General features: G+C 36.2%; 2 protein-coding genes across 2 annotated transcripts; both read right to left on the reverse strand.

Annotated features, from left to right (window-relative positions):
* Positions 1-18,196: 18,196 nt before the first annotated feature.
* On the reverse strand, positions 18,197-19,874 carry LOC113355787 (metalloendoproteinase 3-MMP-like). Its single transcript, XM_026598734.1, has one exon. The coding sequence runs from the start codon at positions 19,548-19,550 to the stop codon at positions 18,399-18,401; it is 1,152 nt and encodes a 383-aa protein (XP_026454519.1). The 5' UTR covers positions 19,551-19,874; the 3' UTR covers positions 18,197-18,398.
* Positions 19,875-23,858: 3,984 nt separating this feature from the next.
* On the reverse strand, positions 23,859-24,932 carry LOC113359262 (uncharacterized mitochondrial protein AtMg00810-like). The gene has a single exon (XM_026602928.1). The coding sequence runs from the start codon at positions 24,930-24,932 to the stop codon at positions 23,859-23,861; it is 1,074 nt and encodes a 357-aa protein (XP_026458713.1).
* Between the last annotated feature and the right edge of the window lie 1,956 nt (positions 24,933-26,888).

The raw sequence follows: 26,888 nt of genomic DNA on the forward strand, positions 1-26,888 counted from the left end.
GCATACCCATTAAACACCCCTTATAAACACACTCTAGATGGAAAAACTATTTTGTAGGCCTAAAAGATTTTTGTACGCCTTAAAATGGGAATTCACCTTTAATGTATGGCTGCTAAATGCAACTATTTACTAGATTATTGCTATCTTGATTGGTTTGTTTCATATAATGTTAACTAATCTTAAACATGTTAACTTTTTTCATCAGTCTATATTTTCAACCTAATTGAGATACGCTGATATACATTGTTCTATAACTTTGTTCTATGGCTCGCTTCATTGCATAATATTTTTGACATTGTGGTTTACCATTTGTATTATTGAATGGTGGTGGTAAATGGTAGTTGATGATGGTGGTGGTAATTAGTTAGAAAAGAGAGCGTAAAAGGGAAAAGACAAGAGTATAATTGGTAAATAAATCAAATGTTCGATTAAAGTTAATTAATTTCTATTTATGACTCGCTTTATTGCATAATATTTTTGACATTGTGGTTTATCGTTTGTATTATTGAATGGTGGTGATAAATAGTAGTTGATGATGATGGTGGTAATTGGTTAGAAAAGAGCACATAAAAGGAAGAAAAGGATATCATTAGTAATAAATAAATCAAATGTCCGATTAAAGTTAAATATATTTCTTTTTTTTCACAGTCTTTTAGAGGTTAAAAGTCATAAAATTGGATACTAAAATCAAATAATCTAAAAATTAACAGGTTAAGTGAAGGGATCATAACTTTATCAACAATAATCCCAAAAGCATCATAAACACACTCGATATCCATAAAAATATAACCTGAATTTATAATCGGTGCTGCTGTTCCACTTTCTAATCAGAGCACTACTTACCACTCACCCATATCCCGACCCTAGATTTTGGGAGTAAGAAACCCTTTTGGTGAGTGGATGGCTGAACATCCTTAGCCAGTAATGTTGGGACATGTGGATTTGAGTGGTAAGTAGTACTATGAACGGAGTGCAGAATAGTATTTCCGATTTATAATTTGTCAGTTACAAGAGCTCTCTTCTCTCTCCTATTGCAACGGCTATTTTCCTTCATCTTCATTCTTTCTTTTTTCAGAATTTTTCCTGCATTATGAGCAATGAACTGCGAGTAGTCTTTCCTGCTTGTGTCGATTCCTAAGCTAGGAGGTACTGGTGATGGTAGGAAATGATAAGTGCCATATTGATCTCAGTAATGACCCAATTTTTTCAACTTAATTTCGATTTGTCCCTTAATAAAAGGTTTTAAATAACTGTTTTTCTAACTAAATCAATTTTGGCTGCATCAAAAAAGAATGTTTACAACTCATATGCGTTCTCATGTTTAATTTCAAGTATATAATTATGTTTACACCACTGAGAAGTGTTTTTATTTTGGGAGCAATTATGATAACTTTGTTTCTTCATTTAGATTTTGACAGATTTACAAAGCTGTTAATAGGAACATACTAGGATTGAGATAGCTTATAATACATAACAGAGACAATAATAGAAAACAGCACAAGAACTTGAAAAGACTAGATAGTTTCCAATCCAACTAGTTTGCAACCCATAGATAACCAGAACAAACACTAGAATTCTATACCTTCTTCTGCATTCCTTTGCTCCATTTCTTCATAATGATCCTTACCTCTCTTCCTAAGGTACCGGGTCTCCCTTTTTGGAGCATATAGGTAGTCAGATCCATAAGGCATTTCTTCGAGATAAATCTTAGCATCTAGAGATAACCCTTTTTCAATCTTGAACTGTATAATCCTTTTAGCACAAGGACACAGTTTTTCCTTCTCTTCTCTTCTTAGATTGCAATAAGCCAGATACTGAGCCTAGTTAGGATGTAGAAAAACTTCTTTTGAACATTTATAACATCGATAGTACTGAATGCCATGTAGATGATTATCGCTACAACGCATGACTTTAGTGGAGGAAACCAACATATTTTTAGAATTTTTTTGCGATCACAATTCATTTTTATATGATAGCTTGCTAAAGATTAATAAGTCTCTAAATCTAAATCTCTTCCTATATTCTGATACTCTCTTGGGCTTCTTCTCATAAGCGTTAGAGGAGTGATATTTAATCGTTTCTAAACTGCCTTCTTAAAGTCTATTAATGGCATTCTTATCTTTTCTGCCAATTTTTCTTTGACACTATCACTTCCTCTTGACTATCTAATTATGCGATTCTTATAATTTAGTGTAATTTTAGAGAATCTTTTATCTATATTGCCTCTGTGTTCTTGATATTTAGAAACTACGTTTATGTTTTCAAATCTTGACTTGTATCTTTTAATAGCACAAGTCATAGTTAAAATTGGCCAATTCACAATCCCAGTTAAGGTGTTTGAAAGTGATTCTGTTTCTCTTTCAGTAGGAGATAAAAAGCTAGAACTTATATGATTAAGAAATATGTTGATACATAACTTCAATAGAAATAGCAGAACACTTCATACTAATAACTTAAATATAGAAATAGAAACATAAGAGAAACTCATAAACCTATATGATTAAGAAGTATGCAATTTCTCCTCTTGCGTCTGCCTGTTCTGTAGCCTCAAAGTTTCCCTTACCCTTGTTCCAATTATACCTTGTCTCCATTTTCCTAACATACCCATAATCAAATACAAGAGGCATTTCACTATACAATATAGTGGCATCAATTGGAAGACCATGCTCAATATTAAACTGAGTCTCAGCTCTAGTTTGTCCATCCAAATTCTCATTTTCTTCTGTTTTCATATTGCAATAAGCTAGATACTTTGTCTCTGCTCTGCATCCATAAACCTATCATTACCGCAAAAATAACAAAAATAATAATGTACCCTGTGAAGATGGTTCTCCCTGCATCGCATAGCGCTGGTTAATGAAACTGGAGCACCTTCAGGAACAACATCATGATTGCAAGCCATAGTCCTAGATCAATGCTTTTCTGCTACAACTGTTTTCTATGTTTTTATGAATCTCTCTAGGCTTATCTGTCTTTTATACTAGTTTTAGGATATTCACCATTAATGTTGCATATAATTTTCCTTCTTCTCTCCTCTGTTGAATGTCTTCTATCAAGTCTTCTCATCTTTAATTTCCCTGCTATCTTAATTGAATCAAAATATCTTAAGTTCTGCTGCACGCCTAGACTCATGATGTTGATAAATAATCTTTCTATTAATATAATCTAGGTACATAATTGAGAAGAGTGAAACCTATTGAACGTAGGTACCTTTCCAACATGGGTACATGCAAGACTTATTGCAGTGGTTTTTATCCGGCAGTTTATAGATATCAAAAGTAGTGAGCATTAAATGCATTGCTGCAGGCATAAATTTAGTGATAGTCTTTATCTTTCTTTCAACTTGTGCTGGTTTATACCCTGAGAAGGTACTAAGTATCTTCTGAGAAACCTTTAAAATTTGTAGAGTGGTTATTAGTTAAAATACCTCGCGTTTTTAGGGGCCAACAATAAAACAAAAAAGATCACCCAAAGGGAAAATGTAGCCAGCCCTTATCTCGCGTAATTCGTAATGGCAAAATTATCCTTATATATTCGGAGGATATGATAACATTTTTATCCTCCGATTGCAATCGGAAGCCAAAATATTACCCAGACTTCTGATTGTAGTCGGTGCAGTATTAGAATGATTTATGTTTCATTTTTTCCATTTCTTTTTCATTTTTGAGTTGTTAGAGTTATAGAGAAGAAGGTGAAGGAAAAAAGGGAAAACCCATTTTATCACTACAAAAATGGATGGATATGAAGAAGAAGGTGAGAATCATGGCGAAGAACAAAATGTTATCCTTTACAATCGGTAATAGTTTAACATTATTTGACTGCCGAATATAACAGTGGCCTCAAAATAAAATTTCCGAAAACTTGAAAATCGGATGTTTATCGATTAAAGTTATCTCCCGGTTATTTATATTCGGCTGTTTTACTATATATTTTAGCTTCCGATTATATCATTTTTTGCACTCAGTAAACTGTGTACATTCATTTGCATAAATCGGGTGTTTTGGGTAACCGATAGGATTCCGAATATAGTGTATTCGGGAGTTTTACTTATTTAATAATCTCCGATCATTGTATAATAATTTGTTGCTTTCATATGCAGGCCGTTGAAGAGTTTGTTGATGATTTCTATTTGAGGCCCGACACTTCCCTATACTATGCAAACGATTTGGTATACTCATTATTACTTTTCTTTTTTTTTTCAAAATTTATATGTTAAATGGTTATTCTTATTAGATTTGTTTTGTTTTATGCACGTTTAGACATTTGGAAGTAAGAAGGAGGCAAAGGAATGGCTTATGAACAAGGCAAAAGATAACATGTGCGTGGTAGTTCAAAATAATCATGTTAGTGACACTCGATTTGAAATGATTTGCGAGCGAGGTGGGACGCGAAAGAGTCACGAGGGAAAGAATAGTAAGTACGTACGGAAGACGAATAGGAAATACCGAAGCAATACCGAGAAGATAGGATGCCCATTTAAGATTGTCTTCTATAAGCCCGATGGTATTAAAGGTAAAGAGTATAAAATGTATAAAGTTGATAACGGTTGTCACAACCATGATGATCCGTTGGATTTAATTGGACATGTAATGGTTGCCAAGTTAAAACCACATCAAATGCAGACGGTGAGGTCTATGCGGATCCAAAAAGCGAGTGCGATCTTAAGTAAAATAAAGGCGGACGACCCCGACAACTTGTCTTCTTTGTCTACAATTAAGTCGGTCCTAGCTACGATCAAAAGGATTAAATGGGATGGTAGAACGGTCATGCAACAATCGGAGTGGTTAGCGGAGTTACGCGGCTACACCTTGAAAGGGGAAGAAAAGGATGGTATAGTGGTTCGTATTTTCTTGGCACATCCCGAAATGATCCAATTGGCTCAATGCTTTCATCAAATTTTGTTGATAGATGCTACTTATAAGACAAACAAGTATAACATGTCGTTGTTGAACATTGCTTGCCATACTTCGGACAAAAACACGTTTACGATTGCATGGGATTTAATGGATCATGAGAACAATTGAGTTTCATTTGGATGTTGGAGACGTTGAGATCCATTTATAACAGTGATAATTTTCCAAGGGTTATTGTAACGGATAACGATAAAGCCCTAATGCATGCAATAGCTGTAGTGTTTCCGGAAGCCCAAAACTTGCAATGTACGTGGCACATTCAATGCAATCTCAAAACCAATTGACATCATCATTTCTAAGCTAAAAGACCAAGGAAGGGTACCAAGAGGTCAAAGGAAGAGGATGAGCGCATTAGTAAATTAACCGTGGAAGAACGTAAGGAAGAGGATAGGCTATTTGAAGAAAAGTGGAAGGAGGATGGAATTATTTGGAAAATGTTCATGAAAGCACGGGACCAAATAGTTTGGTCGATGACCGAGGAAATTTACGAATGTAACTTGAAGAAATTTGAGGATGAATACGGCACGGACTACCCAAAACCGGTTGAGTATTGTAAAAAACAATGGTTAACGATTAAGGAGAGGTTTGTGTTTGCATGGACATATGAATATCGTAACTTCAAGAACGAGGCGATAAACATTGCGGAGGGGTCTCATGGTCGACTAAAGAAAATACTAATTGGTAGTATTTGGAACAACTCCCTCCACTTATCATTCCATTTGTTTTGTCGACCGACGAGGTTGATGGGGATGGAAATCGTGGGTTTCACGTTGCTACGGAACAAATGGGTTACTTTAGAGAGGCAGATATCGAAGATGTCACCCAATGCCAATATTTAAGAAATAAGATGGTGGTACAACTAGTGAAGGACAAGGGTTTTTATATGGAGATGATGAGGCGAGGAGATAGATACGACAAAGAACAAGAGTTCAAAGACTTAGTTGCGCGTGTGAAGTGCCGAAAGGGATTGAAGACAATTGGATCCAAGTATTGGATGACAATGCCTAAATTTGGATATCTCCTAGCAGACGTTTTGAATTGCGTGGTACATTTCTTTGTTCCTCCTATGTATGGACTTAGCATGACGTTTGCACCCACAAGAATAGTCACCGACTTCATGGAGAGGATAAACCACCTAGAGCCATGGCATGGTTTGTTTTGAACTTGTAATTCGGAGGATAATTTTTTTGTAAAGTTCCGAATGTACGATGGCCCAAAAATCAGAATTTGGAAAAACTGATACTTTTCAAATTTTGAACTTGAAATAATCGGAAGTTAAATTAGTTACCAAAACTTCCGAATATGGGTGTCTAACCTTCATATTGGCCCTTGGAACCACCTGGAGCCATGGTGGTTTGTTTTGAACTTGTAATATTCGGAGGATAATTTTTTTGTAAAGTTCCGAATGTACGATGGCCCAAAAATCAGAATTTGGGAAAAACTGATACTTTTCAAATTTTGAACTTGAAATAATCGGAAGTTAAATTAGTTACCAAAACTTCCGAATATGGGTGTCTAACCTTCATATTGGCCCTTGGAACCACCTGAGCCATGGCGTGGTTTGTTTTGAACTTGTATATTCGGAGGATAATTTTTTTGTAAAGTTCCGAATGTACGATGGCCCAAAAATCAGAATTTGGAAAAACTGATACTTTTCAAATTTTGTCTTGAAATAATCGGAAGTTAAAGTTACCAAACTTCCGAATATGGGTGTCTAACCTTCTATTGGCCCTTGGAACCACCTAGCCATGGCGTGGTTTGTTTTGAACTTGTATATTCGGAGGATAATTTTTTTGTAAAGTTCCGAATGTACGATGGCCCAAAAATCAGAATTTGGAAAAACTGATACTTTTCAAATTTTGAACTTGAAATAATCGGAAGTTAAATTAGTTACCAAAACTTCCGAATATGGGTGTCTAACCTTCATATTGGCCCTTGGAACCACCTAGCCATGGCGTGGTTTGTTTTGAACTTGTATATTCGGAGGATAATTTTTTTGTAAAGTTCCGAATGTACGATGGCCCAAAAATCAGAATTTGGAAAAACTGATACTTTTCAAATTTTGTCTTGAAATAATCGGAAGTTAAATTAGTTACCAAAACTTCCGAATATGGGTGTCTAACCTTCATATTGGCCCTTGGAACCACCTGAGCCATGGCATGGTTTGTTTTGAACTTGTATATTCGGAGGATAATTTTTTTGTAAAGTTCCGAATGTACGATGGCCCAAAAATCAGAATTTGGAAAAACTGATACTTTTCAAATTTTGAACTTGAAATAATCGGAAGTTAAATTTAGTTACCAAAATTCCGAATGTACCACACAAATCATTGTCATTTGAACTTGTCTAACTTAGTTACCCAAACTTTCCGAATGTACAACAAAAATCATTGTCATTTATCTGCTCTTCTTTACTTTACGACCGTGACTACCTCCCAGTCCTGCACGACCACGGGTTTGAGCACCTTCAGTTGGAGCAGCTTCAGTTGGAGCAGCTTCAGCGCTCGATGAAGCTCGAGTTCTTTTACCCGTCTTTGATACTGCCACCTTGGGCTGATGCCTCTTCGTGACTTTCTCCCCAAACTGGGCAGCATAATCTTCGTTATCCATATTATCAACTAGATCTCTAGCCTCTTTGATCTTCTCAGCTGGCATGGGATCTCCGCTCTTCAGCATGCAGTTAACATTTTGGAAACACGCTTGAACCTATTCACCTGTTTTTTATACGTAATGACATAACATCAAACGGTAATTACCTAAGATTTATAGGAATAATATAAAATGAACAAAAATATAAGACACACCAGTCTATCATAACCAGCTGGTTTGTCTTTGATGATACAATTATAACTTGAACCCGCCGCAGTAGTGTTGGATTTGATTTCACGGATAACCAAAGGATGTGATACCTTGTTATACCAACTCATATAGTCTGGAGAATTTTCATCACCTCGGGTGGTTCGTCTACCAGTGTCGATAATGAAGTCATTCCTCTTATCCCAGTTATCAAGAACAGTAGGTGGGCCTGTGTGAACAATCGTGAGATTATCACCACTAGAAGAGCACAACTCCAACTCCAATTTGTAGTAATCCCCCATTTTCTCCAGGGTTGATGTTGTATATACCCGTGTTGTCGCATCACCCTAGAGGGGTTATACATCACATATCCTGTGGGGTGCCACAATGGTCCAAAATAAAGGGACAAGTCCGACCGAACATTTATATGCCCACTGGCTCGATCTTCCTTGTATGGATCAAAGCATACGTCCGAGGCCTTCAATTGGTCCAAAATCTCCCTCATGCGAATCAACTGCTGCTCTTTTGTCCTAGAACGGTTGTCTTCAAATATATACTTTGTTCCTCTAGGAGTACCTTTGCACCACCCCGGGTTCTCTCCGGCCAACTTCAGGATAGGGAAGTGGTCATAGATCCATGCCTATATACATAAGAAACCAAGTTTTAGTAAATAGATTGTGTATATTCGGTAGTAATTTCCAAACATATTTCCGATTATATATAATCGGAAATAAAACTGAGTACCTATCCACCGAATACCAACATTCGTAGAGATGGATCATTTCCTACCGAATATGCGTCATTTGGAGTTCAGTAACCTATAGTTTTTCTGGCCTGTATATTCGGTTCTAATATCAAAAGAATATTTCCGATTGTATATAATCGGAAAACAAAGTACCTAGCCACCGAATAACCAACATTCGGAAAAAAGATGGATCAATTCCTACCGAATATGCGTCATTTGGAGTTCAGTAACCTATAGCTTTTCTGGCCTGTATATTCGGTTCTAATATCAAAAGAATATTTCCGATTGTATATAATCGGAAAACAAATAAGTACCTAACCACCGAATAACCAACATTCGGAAAAAGAGATGGATCATTTCCTACCGAATATGCGTCATTTGGAGTTGTAACATAGTTTCTCTGTATATTCTAACTATAGAGTGAGTTATAGAGTTAAAGAAAAAACCTGCAATAGAGCCACGTTCCCGGCAACTTGGCAGGTTCCTAGCCTCGAAGCCTTTCTCAACTCTTCCATCAAGAATGCTAGGCATGCCGTGCCCCAAGAATAGTCACCGACTTCATGGAGAGGATCCAAAAGTTGTATAAGGTTGGCGTCGATCCGGTTGCCAGAAGTATTGGGGAATATGACACATCCCAATACACAAAGGAGATATGCGGTGGCAGCGTGGTTCACTTGCTCATCAGTTAACGTTCCATTCTTTTCCTTCTCCAAGGTGCCTCGGAACATATTCATCAAAGCTGTAATGTTGATCTGTCTTGTTCTGTAACTTGCATGCCTCCTAAACTCTGCTGTTGTTGTCTCTTCATCCCAACCTAAGCACTTTTAGTTAGAGAAAAGTTGTGCCCAACTTAACTGCTTTGTGTAGTTAAACTTCACAGCTGTGCCTTGGTCGGGAAGGTTAAGAATCTGCACAACATCATCCGGGTATCGTCATCTCCCCAAACGGCATATGGAAAGTATCGGTCTCAGGATACATTCTCTCCACGAACGCCCTATGGCACACGATCATGTTCCAACAATGAATTCTCGGCGGCATTAGCTAACCCCGAGTTGGCAACAATTGACTTGAACCTTTCACATTCACCGGATAAAGGCCACGCAAGCATTTTTGTTGGTGCGGCGGTAGGTTTGAGTAGACGGACCGCATCTTGATGATCCTATTAAAGTACATAAAAATATCCTTAATACAAATATTACGATATAACACATAGACAATACATTAATAAAAAATAGTAATTTTATTACCTCGGTTTCGTATATTTCTCTGGCCCATGAGTCTTTGTATCCAAATAGCAATTTTCCTCCATCCGCCGGTAGCTCAAGGATTGTGCCTGCTGGAATACCCTTCTTCTTCAAGTGCTGAGGGACAAGATGTGATGCTTTCTTAGCAATATCCTTCTTTACACCATCTTTTCCTTTTTTTGGCTTTTTGGGTACCACTTGGTTGTCCTTCTTCTTCTACTCTTGGCACTGGATCAACTGGTTCAACACTTGGTTCTGCACTTTGTTGAGCGGCTTGTTCAACACTTGGTTGCACCCCTTGTTCACTGCCTTGTTGTTCTACACTTTGTTCAGCACTTGGTTGCACTCCTTGTTGACTGCTTTCTTTGGCACTCCTTTCCCTCCTAGCACTAGCTGTCACTTTCTTCCTCCTTTCTCGACTTTGTCTAAACAACAAAGAAAGAAAAAATATTTACAAACTATACAATCGGAAGACAAAGTATGGAAATATAACCCGAATGTACACATTCGGACGTAAGAAGACACATACTATTCCCGAATACAAAATAATCGAAAGCTAACTAAACATATTTACAACCGAATATGCATCAATTGGAGTTTAGAAGCTCTAAATTTTTCATCCTACACAATCGGAAGACAAATTACACAACTATAACCCGAGTGAACAAATTCGGAAGTAAGAAGACACATATTTTTCCCGAATAAAAAACAATCAGAATATAACTAAACATGTTTACAACCGAATATTCATCAACTGGAGTTCAGAAACTCTAAAATTTTATCCTACACAATCGGAGGTATAAAACATTATATTGTCTTCCGAATAAATACTGGCCCCAAAATGGGATTTTTCCTATATCAGAAATTTTGAGATTTTTTCAATATATATATTCGCTAGTTAGTGTTATTTCCGAATACTGTGTGTCTACTTAAATATATTAGGAAGCCAAAAAATTCATCAAACTGTCGATTATTACCAGTTTGTATCCAGGAAGATATGGCCAACAATATTCGGCAGATAACCAACAAATATATCTCCCGAATACTGTCGATGTTCTTGAGAAACGAAGAACACGACTACATTCGGAAGTAAATAAGCAAGAATATCGCCCGAATCTGGATAAAAAACCAAAAACCCTAAAAAAAAAATTCTCGATTCGTCGAATTAAAGCGAAATAAACACCAAAAATGATAGGTTCTTACCTAATTGAGGTCATTTGAAGTTGACGAAGTGTTTGACTATCGGAATCGCCACCACCGACTACATTGCCGGGTACTTCTTCTTCGCGTTCTTCGCGTTCTTCTTCATTTGCAGCAAGAATTTCTTTACTTCTTGCTAAAATCCCAATCTTTGGATCGATACCCCGAGCAACATTTTTGGTTCTAGGTATGTGGGTTTCATTTCCCTTATCCATTGTTTTATAAACGAATCGACGATGTTTTGATTTTACGATTCGCGGCGATGTTTCGGTTGAACGAGGGAAAGTTTTTTTTCTTACACAATCGGAAGATATGAAACTGGAAGAAGAAGAGTTGAAATGAGTAGAATTTTTTTTGCTTTGGTTTTTATACGGTTTTACCAGAAGGGCATTTATGTAACTTCAATATCATATAGGGTACCCCTTAACTAGAGTCTTTGGATGAGTATAAATTGATGGCCCCTAAATTCTTTTGAGTGACCCCTAAAAACGCGAGGTTAAAATAAGCATAAGTCTTTGATACGTTATTTCCTTCCCCTTTTTGATATATCTCTTCCCCTTTATTTGCTCTTTAGGGTATCTGCCAATTTTTAAATAACGTATGTATGTTTTCTCATATGAATTATATAATTTACATAATTTCTTATATGTTCCTTATAATGTCTATATTTTTAGTAATTTTAAAACATTAGGTTAAAACGAGAACCTAGATCTTTATATATAATAAGATAGTATAAGTAGTTTTTAAAATTTAAGAATTCTGAGGGGTCTTATCTTGTCTTTGGTATCCAGTATCGTAGTATGATTTAGGGTTTAGATATATTTCCAGCTGACCCTCCCATATCTTGCTCCTTTCTTGTTCGGTTCTGTATGTGTTTTTAGGATAACGCACTCCCCAAATAATTGTTAGTCAAAGGTTTTCCTCTCAAGCTGTCTTCATCGTACCGTGTTGTTTGGATTTAAGATTTAAATTTTAAACGTTGTCGACTGTTGATAGGCTAAGGATTAGGTTAACATTTTTTCGATATCAGTATCATTCACGGGTCCTGGAATTAGCCTCCAAATATTTTAACCGCTAGAACTCTTCTTTTGGTTCCTTCTTTCACTATAAATTTTCCTATAGCTAACCATAGTTTTTTCTCACCTTCCTTGCTTTCTTCTTCTGTCTTCTTTTCTTTCTCTTGCAGGGGGAACCTTTTAATCTCTACAAACACCTGAGTGGTCTCTCTTTAGCCCAATGCTTAGCAAATCATAGTAACATCGGTCATCTACCTACCCCTCCTTCTTTCATTAGATACTTTGGTATAAAACCTCATAGTATTTTAGTTAGAGTTTTCTCCACAAAAATCTTAAAGCAATCGGAGGTTAGAGGTGCACTTCACAACTTTTGGGGAGTACATCTAGGTTTTCAAATAAGGAAGGTGGATCCAAATTTATTCATAATCACGTTTAGAACTGAAGCTGTCTTTCATTGGATATCTACAAATGGACCATGGTATCCTTTTGGAAATTTTCTAGCAGCTACAACTGCTTATCAAGGAATGAGTATTTCTACAGAAAAGGTAAGAGAGATTCTTATATTGGATAATATCTCAAATGCAAAATGTGAACACAAAAGCGAGGAAATGTTAGGCTTGATCGCGAGCAAGATAGGACAAGTTTCTAGAGTCTGTAAAGGATCAGAGACTCCGGACTGTATGCGAAAAGTTCTAGTTTGGATAAATATAGAAAAACCCTTAATTCATCATCTGTTAGTTAAAGTATGAAGATATCATATGTTACTTCTATTTATTTCAACTACCTAAACCTACCCTCGAAATTCTACTCTCGTTGTTTGAGGTTAGGACACAAAGTAGGTAGATGTGTTGTCCTTCATGGAAGACCCCTAGAAGACATTTATGATATCTCTGTTAAATCTCCTTCTCCTGATGATGACATGAATTGGTTAAATAATGTTCTAGTTCATGTATGGAATCCAAAAGACAACTTTGACCATACTGGTGTGTCAGTACCTCTGCAAGCATATTTAAACCAACCCGGAGTGAGTGAAACATTCCATGATATCTTCAGAACTTATGTAGCTGAAGAGCCTGCACTCCAAAGTAGCAGGCAAGATAACCAGGCTAGATTTCAACAAAACCCATTTAATTCTTATGAAGTACTAGGACCTTTTGTCATCACTGAAAATTTGTCATATGATGACGATATGCCACTAGCATCATCATCAGTTTTAGGAAAAAGAACCTTCCCATTCAATTATCCCGAGAACTTTATACATTTACTTTCTTCTGAAGATGGCTCGTTTGGATCCACTAACTCGGAAACATTCCGAGTTATGGTTGATTCTGTGCCGGAATCGGTTATCCAACTTGAGGCTAGTCTGGTACAAGATATCTCTAACCCGGTTCAGCTTCCTAGTTCTCCTGCTAGACCAATTAGTGAAAATTTAACTGTGGTGAATAGAAGGATTTCTTTTTCTTCATCTGATAATGAGAGGGATTCCTTCGAATCCCTAACTTCTCAATATTTTCCTGAGGTCTCTTTGATTCAATCGCCCCAAATTCATGATAACAACATCATCTTTTCAAACCCCATTAACTTGTCCAAAATCTGCATTCAAAATTTCGGTTTCTGATTTTCTTTCATCTTCATCTTCTGAAAAACTTTGTTCTATTCCCTCAAAAGATGGAAATTTTTTCAAAATTGATCAATATGGGTCAAACATTACTTAACAACAAGCTCACTCAAGCACTTATCATCCAATTCCTTTCCCTAAACTTATTCCTTCAAAGCAACAGGACGAGACACGGGTACTTTTCTAATAACCCTTTCTAAATTTCTTAAACAATTTGATTTAATTTAATTTTTCTTGCTATTGATTGTATGCAAACCAATTTATTTGAAATTAGACTTAGTATATTCGTAGATAAACCCTGGCAAATGTGATAATCCTCATTCATTGCATATTTTCTTTTCATTCTTACCTGCTTTCTCTCAGTTTTATCCTTATTTGTTTCCCTAGTACTATGAAAATCTTAGTATGGAATGTGCAAAGGTGCATGAATCCCTTAACTCATAATCACTTGATAAACCTCCTTAACAAAGAAAAACCTGAAATTTTATTTTTATTTTTATCTGAAACCAAAAACCAAAGACCCTTAGTTAAAAAATTGGTCTCCTATTTTCCTAATTATCACATAGTAGACCCTATATGATCAGCAGGAGGATTAACAGTAGCCTGGATTGATGGGATCCATTTTGAAATTTTTCAATGGAACATAAACATGATAAATATTATTGTTAACACTTCTTTTGATACCAAACAGTGGGTTTTAACATGTTTCTATGGTAGTCCTTACCCAACTAACAGAAATGTGGCCTGAGATTTCTTAGAAGAAATCAGCCAACAAGTATCCCAAAGACTTATGCATGGATAGTTATAGGAGACTTTAATATGGTTTTCAACCAATCAGAAAAATTAGGAGGACTACCTTTCAACAAAGCCAATAGTGATTGCTATATATGCAAATATTCTAGAAAGATCAGGCTTATATGACTTAGGCTATATAGGTAATGATTATACTTGGTACAATCATAGAGAAGGAAAACAAAATATTCAGGAAAGACTAGATAAAGCAGTGATAAATGCTGAGTGGAACATACAATTTCCAAATGCTTCTCTTTCCCACTTAGTTGCAGTAGGCTCTGACCACAGTCCAATTCTGCTGACTTTAGATACTCAACTATCTAAATCTGAATGTATTTTTAAATTCTATGACACCTGGTTGAAAGATCTCTCTTGTATTCAAGTAATTCAAGGATCTTGGAATACTTCCTCTGAGATGGAAGCATCAACTAGTTTTGTCCAAAACCTTAAACAGGTTGGTGTGAAGTTATTTGGCTGGAAAAAGAATATTTTTGGCCTTCCTGTCAAAAAGATTAATAGACTTCTTAAAGAAATATATAGAAAGATTACAATCCCAAAGAGTAACTATACACCAACAGAACAAAATAAAGGAAAAGCTAAAAGAATTAGAAACCCTTTATGATATACAAGAAGCTATAACTAAACAACAATCAAGAGATAACATAATAAACTTAGGAGAAATGAATACTAAGTACTTCCATACTATTACCTTGAGAAGAAGAAAATGGAATACAATACAAAGTATAACCAATGAACAAAATCTTATAACTAAGGATAGAAAGGAAATTCATACTATCCTAACATCTTACTTTAAATCTCTTTTTTCTGAAACTTCCCTTGAAACTGATCTATCTAATCCTGTTTTTAAAGACATTCCATCTATCATTTCTAATTCTGATAACTCTAGGATTCTAGATATCCCCTCTATGGAAGAAATCTTTCTGGTTCTAAAGAATATGAAACCGAATAAATTCCCAGGACCGGATGGCTTCCCAGTTAGTTTTTTTATCCATAACTGGAATTTCATAGGAACTGAGGTAACTGATACAATTCATAATTTTTTTAAAGAAAAATTTTTGAACCCAGACTTAAACACAACTCATCTTTTCCTAATTCCTAAGCTAAAACACTCCAAAAATCCTGGTCACTTCAGAACTATAGGACTTTGTAATACTGTTCACAAATCCATTGCTAAACTTTTAGCAAACAGAATTAAACCAACTTTAGAAAAACTCATATCTCCTTTTCAATCAGCTTTTTTTTATCTTCTAGAAAAATTTCTGATTACATTATTGTGGCTCATGAGATCATCCATTCTTTTACGAAGAAAAAAGTTAGGACATGAGGCTTAGGAATCAAAATAGACATGTCCAAAGCCTTTTATAGAGTTAATTGGAGCTTTCTTTTAAATGCCTTAAAAACATTTGACTTCAATGATAGTGTTTGCAAACTTATAGAATAATACATTTCAACCACATCCGTAGCTTTATTACTAAATGGAAGACCTGGAAAAATCTTTAAACCTACTAGAGGATATGTCAAGGAGACCCACTTTCTACTATTCTTTTCATCATTAGTATGGAAATCTTTTCCATACTTCTTCTTATGCAGGAACAAAATAAGATCCTTCGTGGAGTTAAGATAACTCCTAAAAGTGAACCTATTTCTCATCTATTTTTTGCTGATGATTGCTTGCTTTTTGTGAAAGCTGACCTTTTAGAATGTAGATATATATTAGACACAATGACAACCTTTAGCAAGGCTTCTGGACAATTAATAAACTTTGAAAAATCAGGTGTATTCTTTAGTAAGAAAGTTGAACCAAAACATCAAAGGATGATGTCCAAATTATTAAAAATTAAGCATATAAACCTTAAAGACACATATTTAGGAGCACCTTTTTTTATAGAGAGATCAAAAATAAAGACCTTTACTCCCATTCTGGAAAGAACGAAATCCAAATCTAAAGGATGGAAAAGCTTAATATTTGCTCAAACTTGTAGATCTGTTCTAAACAGAGATGTTCTCTCTAGTATACCAACTTATCTAATGGGATGCTTTCTTTTACCAAAGAAAATAACAAGTAAAATAAATTTCATACAAAGAGATTTTTGGTGGTGTAAGGATGCTGGAGGTAGAGGTTTTTACCATAAATCCTGGTCAAATCTTTGTAAACCAATCCTTAGATCAGGTTTAGGCTTTAGACATGCTCGCAAGTTCAACCTTGCTAAGTTAGCGAAAGTTTCTTGGAGAACATAATGCTTTATGGGTTAAAACAATGGGTTCCAAATACTTTAGAAACAAATCCCCTTTTAGGACCAAAACTTCTGTGAAAGGCTCCTGCACATGGAAATGTATAAAGCAAGGGCTAGATTTAGTGCAAAAATATAGTATATGGGAAGTAGGAAATGGTCAGGATATCAATATTTGGAAAGATAATTGGATTCCTGGATTAACTCAAAACATTCAACACCTAAATAATTCTGGTAACAACAATTTAGTTTGGGTATCAGATTTGATCAACACTGAAACTGGCATATGGACCTATCCCCTACTTTCCTCAGTTTTCCCAATTGACATTGCTAACAAAATTAGTCAAATATACCTATTTAAAGATAATAACCAAAACCTTAGGAAAGACCAACTGAGATGGAATCTTATCAAATCAGGTGATTTCACTGTTAAGTCTACGTATGAAAAATTGAATGAAAATGGTCTAGATATTGTCAGTTTATCATTACCAGAGTCTTGTTGGAAATCCTTATGGAGACTAAATATCTTTGAAAGAATTAAACTCTTCTTATGGAAATGTTTACAAAATGCTCTTCTCACTAATGCTAAACTCTATGGTAAAGTTAAGGATGTATCACCTCTCTGTACAATGTGTAGGAGTGAAATTGAAACAACAAAACATCTTCTTTTTCATTGCTCTTATGCTCTATCTATTTGGAACTCTGCTCCTAATCCCGTCTCTTTAAACCTAGACATCTCAAGCACAATTCTAGATCTTTGTAAAGTTTGGATGACCAATCCTAGGAATGACATTTCATTAGAACTCTTACTTACCAAAATTTGGTTCATTTTGAAGGAAAGATGTGATAGAATCTTTAAAAACAAAACTAAGGATAACACTGTTTTAACACTGGAAATTCAGAAACATACTGAATTCTAGTCTACAAAATAGGCAAACCTACTAGACTTAAACAAAAAAAGAAAACCAATATAAATGGAAAGCTCCAAGTTCTGGTACTCTAAAGTTTGATGTGGATGCTTCTTGGATATCAGAATCTTTACCATCTACTTATGCTTTTATCTTGAGAAATGAAACAGGAGATTGTGAAGGAGGAAGAGCAAGACAATGCAGCAGGTCTCGACCCACAAGATGCAGAGGCTATAGGAATCTTGCAGACAACTGTTTGGGACAAGGAGAAATAGATTCAAAATTTAAGTATTGAAGGAGATTGTGAAAGCCTTTTCGGTTACATCAATGGTCACAATGCAGACATCTATTGGCAAGCTAAAGCATATACGAAGGAAGCATACAGATTAGCGCAACTCTGTACCAATTTTTTGGGTTTTGTTTTTGTTCCTAGACTAGGAAATCAAGTGGCGGATAACTTAGCTAAGTTTATTAGAAATGTGAACTCACCTGTTGAATGGGGAATATTCCCTCCTGCTTGTAATACTAAACAACTCTTAGTAGATAAATTTAATATTGAAAATCCCTTGAATCTCATATTAGATGGCTCTACTTTTTTTATAACCTCAACTCTTTCCGAGTTCACAAAAAAATAAAAAAAATTGTCAGTTAAAAATTCTTTATAGACTAAAACATAAAAATCAACTTAAATACCCATCAACGGAAGGCTTCACTGCTTAAAAAAATAAATAAAATCACATAGTATTAAGATTTTATAAAAATAGTATTTACACCGTAACTCTATAGCCACTGTTCAACAAAAATTAAAAACCCAAATTCCTAATATTTGGATTAAAATAATTTAAAATCTATACAAAGAAGCTAAAAAAAAAAGTAATTTTTCTGTGTCCTTTCTTTTTGGTTCTCTATCTAGCTCTACATGAGTAATCTACTGTAACTGAGGACCACAAAAACAGAGTAAGCCCACCAATAACTTCTTATATTCAAATTTTGAACTCCTCCGTTACTACTTTCCTCCCTTTCTTGATGAGATTCTGTCGTCGTTGAAGAAGGAATCAACGACGTCCCATTATAATTAGGATTACCACCGTATAACACTTGAATCCCTTGAATATCATCATCACGAAGAACAACTTTTTTCTTCCTAGATGAAATCGTAGGATACATAATTGATTCTTCAACCGATGAATGTCCTAATCCAAGTAAATGACCAATCTCATGAACAGCAACTGATTCTAAATCAACAGCTGATTTTATAGTTTCTGTACTCGCATCACCATCAATAATCCAATCTTCAGCACCATCTAAATGGAATCTACCATTTGGTGGTGAAAATGCATGTGCTAACGTGCCTAAAGTCCCATCAAACGGTTCTCCATCACCATGATCACCGGTGGCAAAAGCTATTCTGATATTGGCAGCACGATAAGAATCTATTTCAACGAAACTTAGTGGGATTACTTCTGCCCAACGTTTGAAAGCATTTGCAAAGATTAACTTCACATTATCCGGCAAGTTATTATTCGGTAGAAAAGCGTAAGTGAGTCTCCGGTTTCTCCATCTTGGTTTTCCAGGAAAAAACGTGTAATGAGCAACTGAATGGAATTTAAGAGTACCATCACCATGAACATGAGAATCGGAAGTTGTTTTACCGGAATTCATCGAACTTGCACCGTTGATTATATCAGCAACACCACACCTTGGGCGTTGAATCTGCTGTAAGGTTTGATCATCAAGAATTCCTGTTTGATTTAAATTAAAATTCTTTTGATAAGTTTTGAGAGCTTTCTCAAATGAATCATCAAAATTATCAGTGAAGTTTGATATTGGTATATCCTGAATATAACCAAAATGATGAAAATATTGTTTTAGTTTAGCTAATCCATTTCTTTCTTCACCCATCTGACACCCAGTAAAGTTCTTGAAGTAATCCCAAGGAGAAGTATAAGAAGTGAAATTCGGAAGATGGTTTGACACATCATGATCAGGGTCTGGAAATCTAAAACCACTGATTGGATTTGTTGAAAGAGATATTAGTAATACAAACAGAAGAATACAAGTTCTCATAGTCTCTGATCGAGAGTTTATCTTCTTTCTTTCTCTTTTTTCTGAAATGAAAAGTTGATTGAGAATTCAGAGAGGTTTTGAGTGGTTTTTATAAGTTTGTCTTAAATATATACTTGGAATTCGAAAGAGTTCTTTCTTATTGACTTTTAGTAAAGGCCGGAGATTATTTGTTTCTAAGAAGAAGCGCAGGTTGAAAGACTATGCTTTGGAGTGCGATGTGGGGGGATGACTCGAGGGTTTCTGTTTCTTTCTTCTTTGTTGTTGAAAAGTAGTAACTTTTGGTTATATGTTTTGTTTAATAAAGCCACTACAACAAACGTGGTAAGAACCTTAGGATTGGAATCTTCGGTTGCATTAAGATTTCTCTTTTAAGAACGGTCCTGAGTAATTCCCAATGATCTGGAACGATTTTGCTACTTGAACAGCTTCTTGATATCTGATTGCGATGCTGACGTGGCAGAGAGAGGTAAGTATTTTTTTTATTTATTCAATCACCAGGAAAAAAAGTGAGTTTGGGTCAATTATATGGTCGCAATAGCGTGTTTTGTTAACCTACTAAACCTATGGTTGTTATAAACTTATACGTCTCCTTTCGGCCTTTCTTTCTTGCGTCTATAATTCAAAACCAAACCATAATGGTATTGCATGCACGTATTATGATTTTTCTGTTAAGGCATACAAACCGTGTGACACATAGCACACGGTTTCTCTTTAGAATTTGTGTTATGTTAGGAAAGTATCTTTATTTAGAGTTTGATTTTATTAGGTTAGTACTTTGTGTTATGTTAGGAAAGTGTCTTTATTTAGAGTTTGATTTTATTAGGTTAGTACTTTGTGTTATGTTAGGAAAGTGTCTTTATTTAGAGTTTGATTTTATTAGGTTAGTACTTTGAGTGATCTTCAAGTTTGTGAACAATATAAATAGGCTGTTAAGCCATGAGAATTAATACACAAAATTATTATCAATGTAGACGTTTTATGCTTCTGCGTTTATGCTCTTCTCTCTCTCTCTCTTGATCGATCTTTAACTTGGTATCAGAGCGGTTGATCCTCATGTCTTCCGCTATCTTTACATCCTCTATTCTTTCCTCCATTTTCTCTCAACCTCGTTTTCTTTTCAACAGTGACACTTCCTTCTCGTTCTTCAAAAAAAAAAAAAAAAGAACGTCAATAATCACCAGAATCCTCCATCTCGATAAGGTTCCATCTCCTCCCATTCTTGCCTGCTCGTGTTCTTCTCATCGTGAACAACAGTCAGCTCCATTGTCCCTTTGCTGTCCAACTCGAGCTCAAGTCCATCACCATATTTTGATCAGCAACAAACCTTCATTCTCTTCATTAGTCGTCAACAACATTGTAAGCCCACCATCCCATTAAATCCACAGCCAATCTTCATCGATCTTTATCTTCTATATCTCCATGCACTCAACTCTACTCGAACTCCTCCTTGACTTTTGGTTCTCTTTTCTCATCTCCTCGACAACTTGTCCCATCGTGCAAATATTATTCTTCTGGTCTCCATCAGTTCACAACAAACATATGCCCCTCGCGTTCTCTTTAGTTTCCAAGTTCCATCGTCACATCTCTTCTTCTTAACTTCTCTGTTATGTTCTCAAATTATTCTCCATCAATCAAAAGCAGCAGCATCATTATCCCTGCCAGGCTCAATGATCAATAATGGCTTTGCCACGTCCCTCATACCAGTATACTCATTTTCTCTGCGGTCGTATTCGTCTCTCACTATTGCTTAGCTTTCCGTTCTCTGTTCTCATTCGACAACTCCAACACAGTCCTCCATCTCTGTCATAATCAACTTACCACATGATCGATCTTTAATTTGGACGTCATCCTTATCTCTATGTTCCACTTTCCATAAACTCATCCATGTTCTTCCCATCTCATCATCGAGCTTCTTCTCATCTTTGTTTCCTAAGCCCACTTATCTCTCTTCATCACCATTAGTCTAAGCCCATTACCCACCAAGACCACCAAGCCCAACTTGTTCAGCTGCTTCCAGCTTCTCTCGTCCAGCTGCTTCCAATTTTTCACGTCCTTCTACTCGGTCCAGTCCATCTTTAGCCCAGCAATTTCCCTGTCAAGCCCAGCTCGTCCAGATGCTTCTAGTCCTCTCTTCTCGGCCCAGCATCGTCTCAGCCTTACAACTCACGCACAGGCGCGCTTCTTCTTATACTTCTCGGGCGTTTATTGGCACCGCACTTCATCAACAACTTTCATGGCCAATCTCATGCGGTTTTTCCAATCCCTATGAGATTGAGGGAGGGTGTTAAGGCATACAAACCGCGTGACACATAGCACACGGTTTCCCTTTAGAGTTTGTGTTATGTTAGGAAAGTATCTTTATTTAGAGTTTGATTTTATTAGGTTAGTACTTTGTGTTATGTTAGGAAAGTGTCTTTATTTAGAGTTTGATTTTATTAGGTTAGTACTTTGTGTTATGTTAGGAAAGTGTCTTTATTTAGAGTTTGATTTTATTAGGTTAGTACTTTGAGTGATCTTCAAGTTTGTGAACAATATAAATAGGCTGTTAAGCCATGAGAATTAATACACAAAATTATTATCAATGTAGACGTTTTATGCTTCTGCGTTTATGCTCTTCTCTCTCTTGATCAATCTTTAACTTTTTCAACAATTTTTTTTTCTTGAAGCAAGCAGCAAAAAAAATCTTGTTGAACCGCCAAAAAAAAGACTTTTCGAAACTGCCATTCAAATGAGACGCTTTTATGGTGGTGCCATGATTTTCGTGTGGACGATTCAGTTTTTAGTGCTTGCAGTCTGATTTCGCTTTTGATTCAGTAGCGATGTTATAGTGTGCATATATGGATACCCCATGGTGCAAGTCCATCCAAACTTTGCAAGAGGCATATCTATTTAGACATGTACTTGATTCCACATTTCTTGAGACAAATCTGCATCTCCATTAGAAAATGTTTCCTAGGACTGGTCAAAATAAGACTAAGAAGATGCCTTAAAAGGTCAAAGTGGAGGTTTATCTGGTTACCTAACAACCATTGGTTATATATTTTGTTAAATGTTATTGGGTTGTAAAATATTTGTGATGGCATAAGACTACTGAGAGATGAGGAGGAATATATATTAGATGGGGAATGCGACATGATGACTTCATTCACGACCGAAGTTCTTTTAACCTGAAAACAACCCTCCCGACTTGGTCCAGAAGAAAACCAATTATACGACTTCGTCCAACTTTGAACGTAACGTTGGGGAAATTTGAATATTAAGTTGAGGGACAAAGAAAGTTCTTTTGAGAATTGAGAATGTGACCTTTGTATTAAAGACGTATGGGCATAACGTCGCTAATTAACTCTAGGCGAAAATTTTTCTGGTTAGTATTACCAGCTGAACAAGTTTTTGACTTAGTTGTGGCAACTATGGGGCGCCCTGTGGCGCCACCAACTCCACTTGTTCTTTTTCAGGTACCATATGCCGCAAAAAATTCCTACACTCGTCAAGAGAAGTTTCATTTTTTTTGTTCTTCTCGGGAGCTTCAAATTGGTTGTGAAAGTCATGTCATATTATGCACTCAGGAAAGTAGATGATTAACAGAAACAAAAGCATGAACTTCGAATCCATCTAGGCATCAGAAAAGCAATGAAACTCTTTCAAAAGTCTACACCATCCATCCATTCAATAATAGCAAGAACAGATTTTCATGCAGGAAATATAAACAAGGGTTACATGCAGCAACGAGATGGTGATTAACGTTGCTCAAGTTGAAGAGACGACGAAGTATTTGGTTCGGTTGTTCTTATACAACTGATATAATACCGATTGCAAGAGCAAGAAGGAAACCCATATTTGTGAGATGGTCATGAACAAATTACAGTTTAAATTGCTAATGCCACAAATTCGGTAGGTAGTTTGCACAAATTAGGTCTGTAATAATTTAACTACTCGTGAGAGATTACAGGAAATCATAATATAACAAGTTTGCACACCACCTTATGATTTCCGGGCAATTGGTAAATGATATTGTTTGTGATTACAGGCCCTCCTAGAATGGCAGGTACTCAGCAATATAGGAGGCTGCAGATCTTTGATATATAGGAAGCTTACAGGTTGAAGAATGTAAAGGTTATAAGACCCCATAATGTTAAAAATAGTCATGCTGCAGGTAGCTCCCACTCTTATTGCCCCATAATAGTAACTGTTTGTATGCTTCAAAAAAAAAAAAAAAAGTAGCTGCTTGGAGACTAAACAATAGATCACATATTGAGTTTGGAACTTAGAAACTGAAGTCGTTTAGAGGGATGTGTTTTCCTGAACAAATCAAAAAATCTGTAATTCTGAAGTAGCATAATGCAACCCAATAGTCTGTGTCTTGTAATGATGTCTAACAAAGTGACAATCAATTTCAATGCGTTTTGTTCGTTCATGAAAGACATCATTGTATGTTATATGAATAACAGCCTTGTTATCACAAAATAATGGAGTAGGCCCTGAAAGATGAACTCCTATGTCACCAAGAAGCCAACATAGCCAGACAATCTCTGATGTAGTATGAGCTAAAGCTCGATATTCTGCCTCAGCACTTGAACGAGAAACAACAGATTGTTTCTTACTACGCCAGGAAATTAGAGAATTACCAACGAACATAAAATATCCAGTAGTTGATCCACGATCAGTTACATCACCATCCCAATCAGAATCGAAATATGCCTTCAGTTTTAAATCGGACGTTGAAGAAAAATGTAGTCCTTGATCTAACGTACCTTTGAGATAAAGCAGGATTCGAAGAACAGCTGCATAATGTGTCGAACATGGAGCTGACATAAATTGACTCACGACATGTATTGCATGGCTAATATCTGGACGTGTGATAGTCAAATAATTAAGACTACCCACTAGTTGTGAATACAACGTAGGATTAGATAAAATTTTCCTATATGTAGGATTATACTTCACGTTTACCTCAAGAGAAGTATCGATTGTTTTATTATCAGTCAATCCTGCACGATGAGTAATGTCAGTAGCATACTTCACTTGAGATACAAAATATCCTTTAGATGATCGATCAACTTCAATACCGAGAAAATATCTTAGATGGCCAAGATCTTTCATTTGAAAAGACATACTTAACTGTGATTTCAGAGCAGTGATTCCTTCCAAATCACTCCCAGTGATAACCATGTCATCAACGTAGAGAAGAAGAAGAAAAATCCCTTTATGTGACCTTTTAAGGAACATGGCAGAGTCATATGCACTTTGAGTAAATCCATATTGAGTAACAGCACTGCCGAACTTCTCAAACCAAGCACGAGGTTCTTGTTTGAGACCATATAACGCTCGACGAAGATTACAGACTTGATTCAGGGAATGAGGCAATCCTGGAGGTGGATGCATGTATACTTATTCTTCAAGGTCTCCGTGAGGAAGGCATTTGTAAAATCCATTTGGTGAAGATCCCATCCACGAGCAACAGCAACAACAAGAAGAGTACGAACTGTTATCATACGAGCTACTAGTGTAAATGTTTCCTCATAATCAATACCATGTTCCTGAGTATAACCTTTAGCAGCAAGGCGAGATTAATAGCGTTCGATTGATCCATCAGCTCTTGTCTTAATATTATAAACCCATCTGCATCCTACTACAGATTTTCCCGGTGGTAAATCTACCATGTCAAATATTCCAGCCTCGTCAAGAGTAATTAATTCTTCCTTCATTGAGTGTTGCCATTCTAGAATTGTTGATGCTTCCCTTTAACTCTTAGGTTCATACAAGGGTAAAATAGTTGAGAGATAGCGATGATAATCAGAATACTTAGCTGGTGGACGCCTTTCTCGAGGAGCTAAAGTAATATCTTCAGGTGCAGGATCCTGTTCTGGAGAAGGAATGTTAGGATGAGGCATAGAGTGATTCGAAGAAGATTCAGGCACATCTACAGTATCGGGAGGAGGATTGGTGAATTTCTGGTTGTATACTGGTCTCGGGAATATGGGTGTCAGAGATGGGTTCTAACGGAAGAGACTCAACATCAAAAAGATCTTGATACGAAAAAATTTCAGATGACTTACTTCTTGGAAGGGAAAAGTATGGTATTTCCTCCAAAATGTTACATGACGAAATACACGAAGTCTTTGACTTGCTGGATCATAACAACGATACCCTTTCTGTTCTATCCTATATCCTAGAAATACACATATTGAGTTCTTTTTACTGAGTTTGTTACGTTCTCGTTCTGGAAGAAGAAAAAAACAGGTTGAACCAAAAACACGAAGCTCTGAATAGTTAGGTATTTCTCCATAAAAACGTTCATACGGAGATATACCACCTATAACAGTTGTTGGGATACGATTTATTGTGTATACGACAGTAAGGACAGACTCCTCCTAAAAATTAGAGGGAATTGATGCAGAAAGTAACTTGGTTCTAGCAGTTTCTACTATGTGACGATGTTTACATTCTGCAACACCGTTTTGTTCAGGGGTTTCTGTGCAAGACAATTGAATAAGGGTACCCTCAGACTTGAGAAATTCTTTAAATGGATATATATCCCCCCCCCCCCCCCGATCAGCGGGGAAGGTTTCAATAGTTTTTATAAACTGGGTTTTGACCATGCTAGAGAACTCAGTATATATTTTCAAGAAATCTGACCTTGAACTGAACAGATATATCCATGTATACCTTGTGTAGTCATCGATAAATATCACATAATATAAAGCCCCTCCTTTGGAAACAATAGGTGCTTTTCCCCAAACATCGGAATGAACAAGATCAAATGGTGCAGTGGAAAAAGTTGTACTGCTATTAAAAGGTAGTGCCGGTTGTTTAGCTAGCTTATAAGTAATGCAGCAAGGTTCTTTATCTAGTTGGGTTGATCCTAACAGACCTTTATTAATCATATATCTAAGATGATGGAATGAAATATGACCTAACCTAGAATGCCAAGACATAAATAGGGAAGTGGTGGATGGTGGTGTAGAGGCTGAAACAGCAGCAACTTGGTTTTTGGATTGTGGAGGGATAATGAGCATCTCTAGGAGGTATAATCGACCCACTCTACGGCCTATCCTAACTAGATTCTCCGTCCTTGGATCCTGTATAACACAGCCAGAAGGAAAGAAGTTAATTTTAAACCCTTGATCACATAGTTGACCAATAGAGATAAGATTCATGGTAATCTTAGGAACTAGAAGTACATCAGGGATACACAATTTTTTGGAAGATTTAACCAGTCCAATATGAATTGCAGTTAATTCAGACCCATCAACAATATGAATTTTAGGAGTTATTATTGGATGCAAACTCTCAAAGAATTGAGGATTAAACGTCATATGGTTGGAAGCACCTGAGTCG

Source organism: Papaver somniferum, chromosome 3 (assembly GCF_003573695.1).
Source record: "Papaver somniferum cultivar HN1 chromosome 3, ASM357369v1, whole genome shotgun sequence".
Classification (NCBI taxonomy): Eukaryota; Viridiplantae; Streptophyta; class Magnoliopsida; order Ranunculales; family Papaveraceae; genus Papaver; species Papaver somniferum.

Coding starts and splice junctions, on each gene's coding strand:
- LOC113355787 (XM_026598734.1), bottom strand. CDS start 19,550: ATGAGAACTTGTATTCTTCTGTTTGTATTACTAATATCTCTTTCAACA.
- LOC113359262 (XM_026602928.1), bottom strand. CDS start 24,932: ATGCATCCACCTCCAGGATTGCCTCATTCCCTGAATCAAGTCTGTAAT.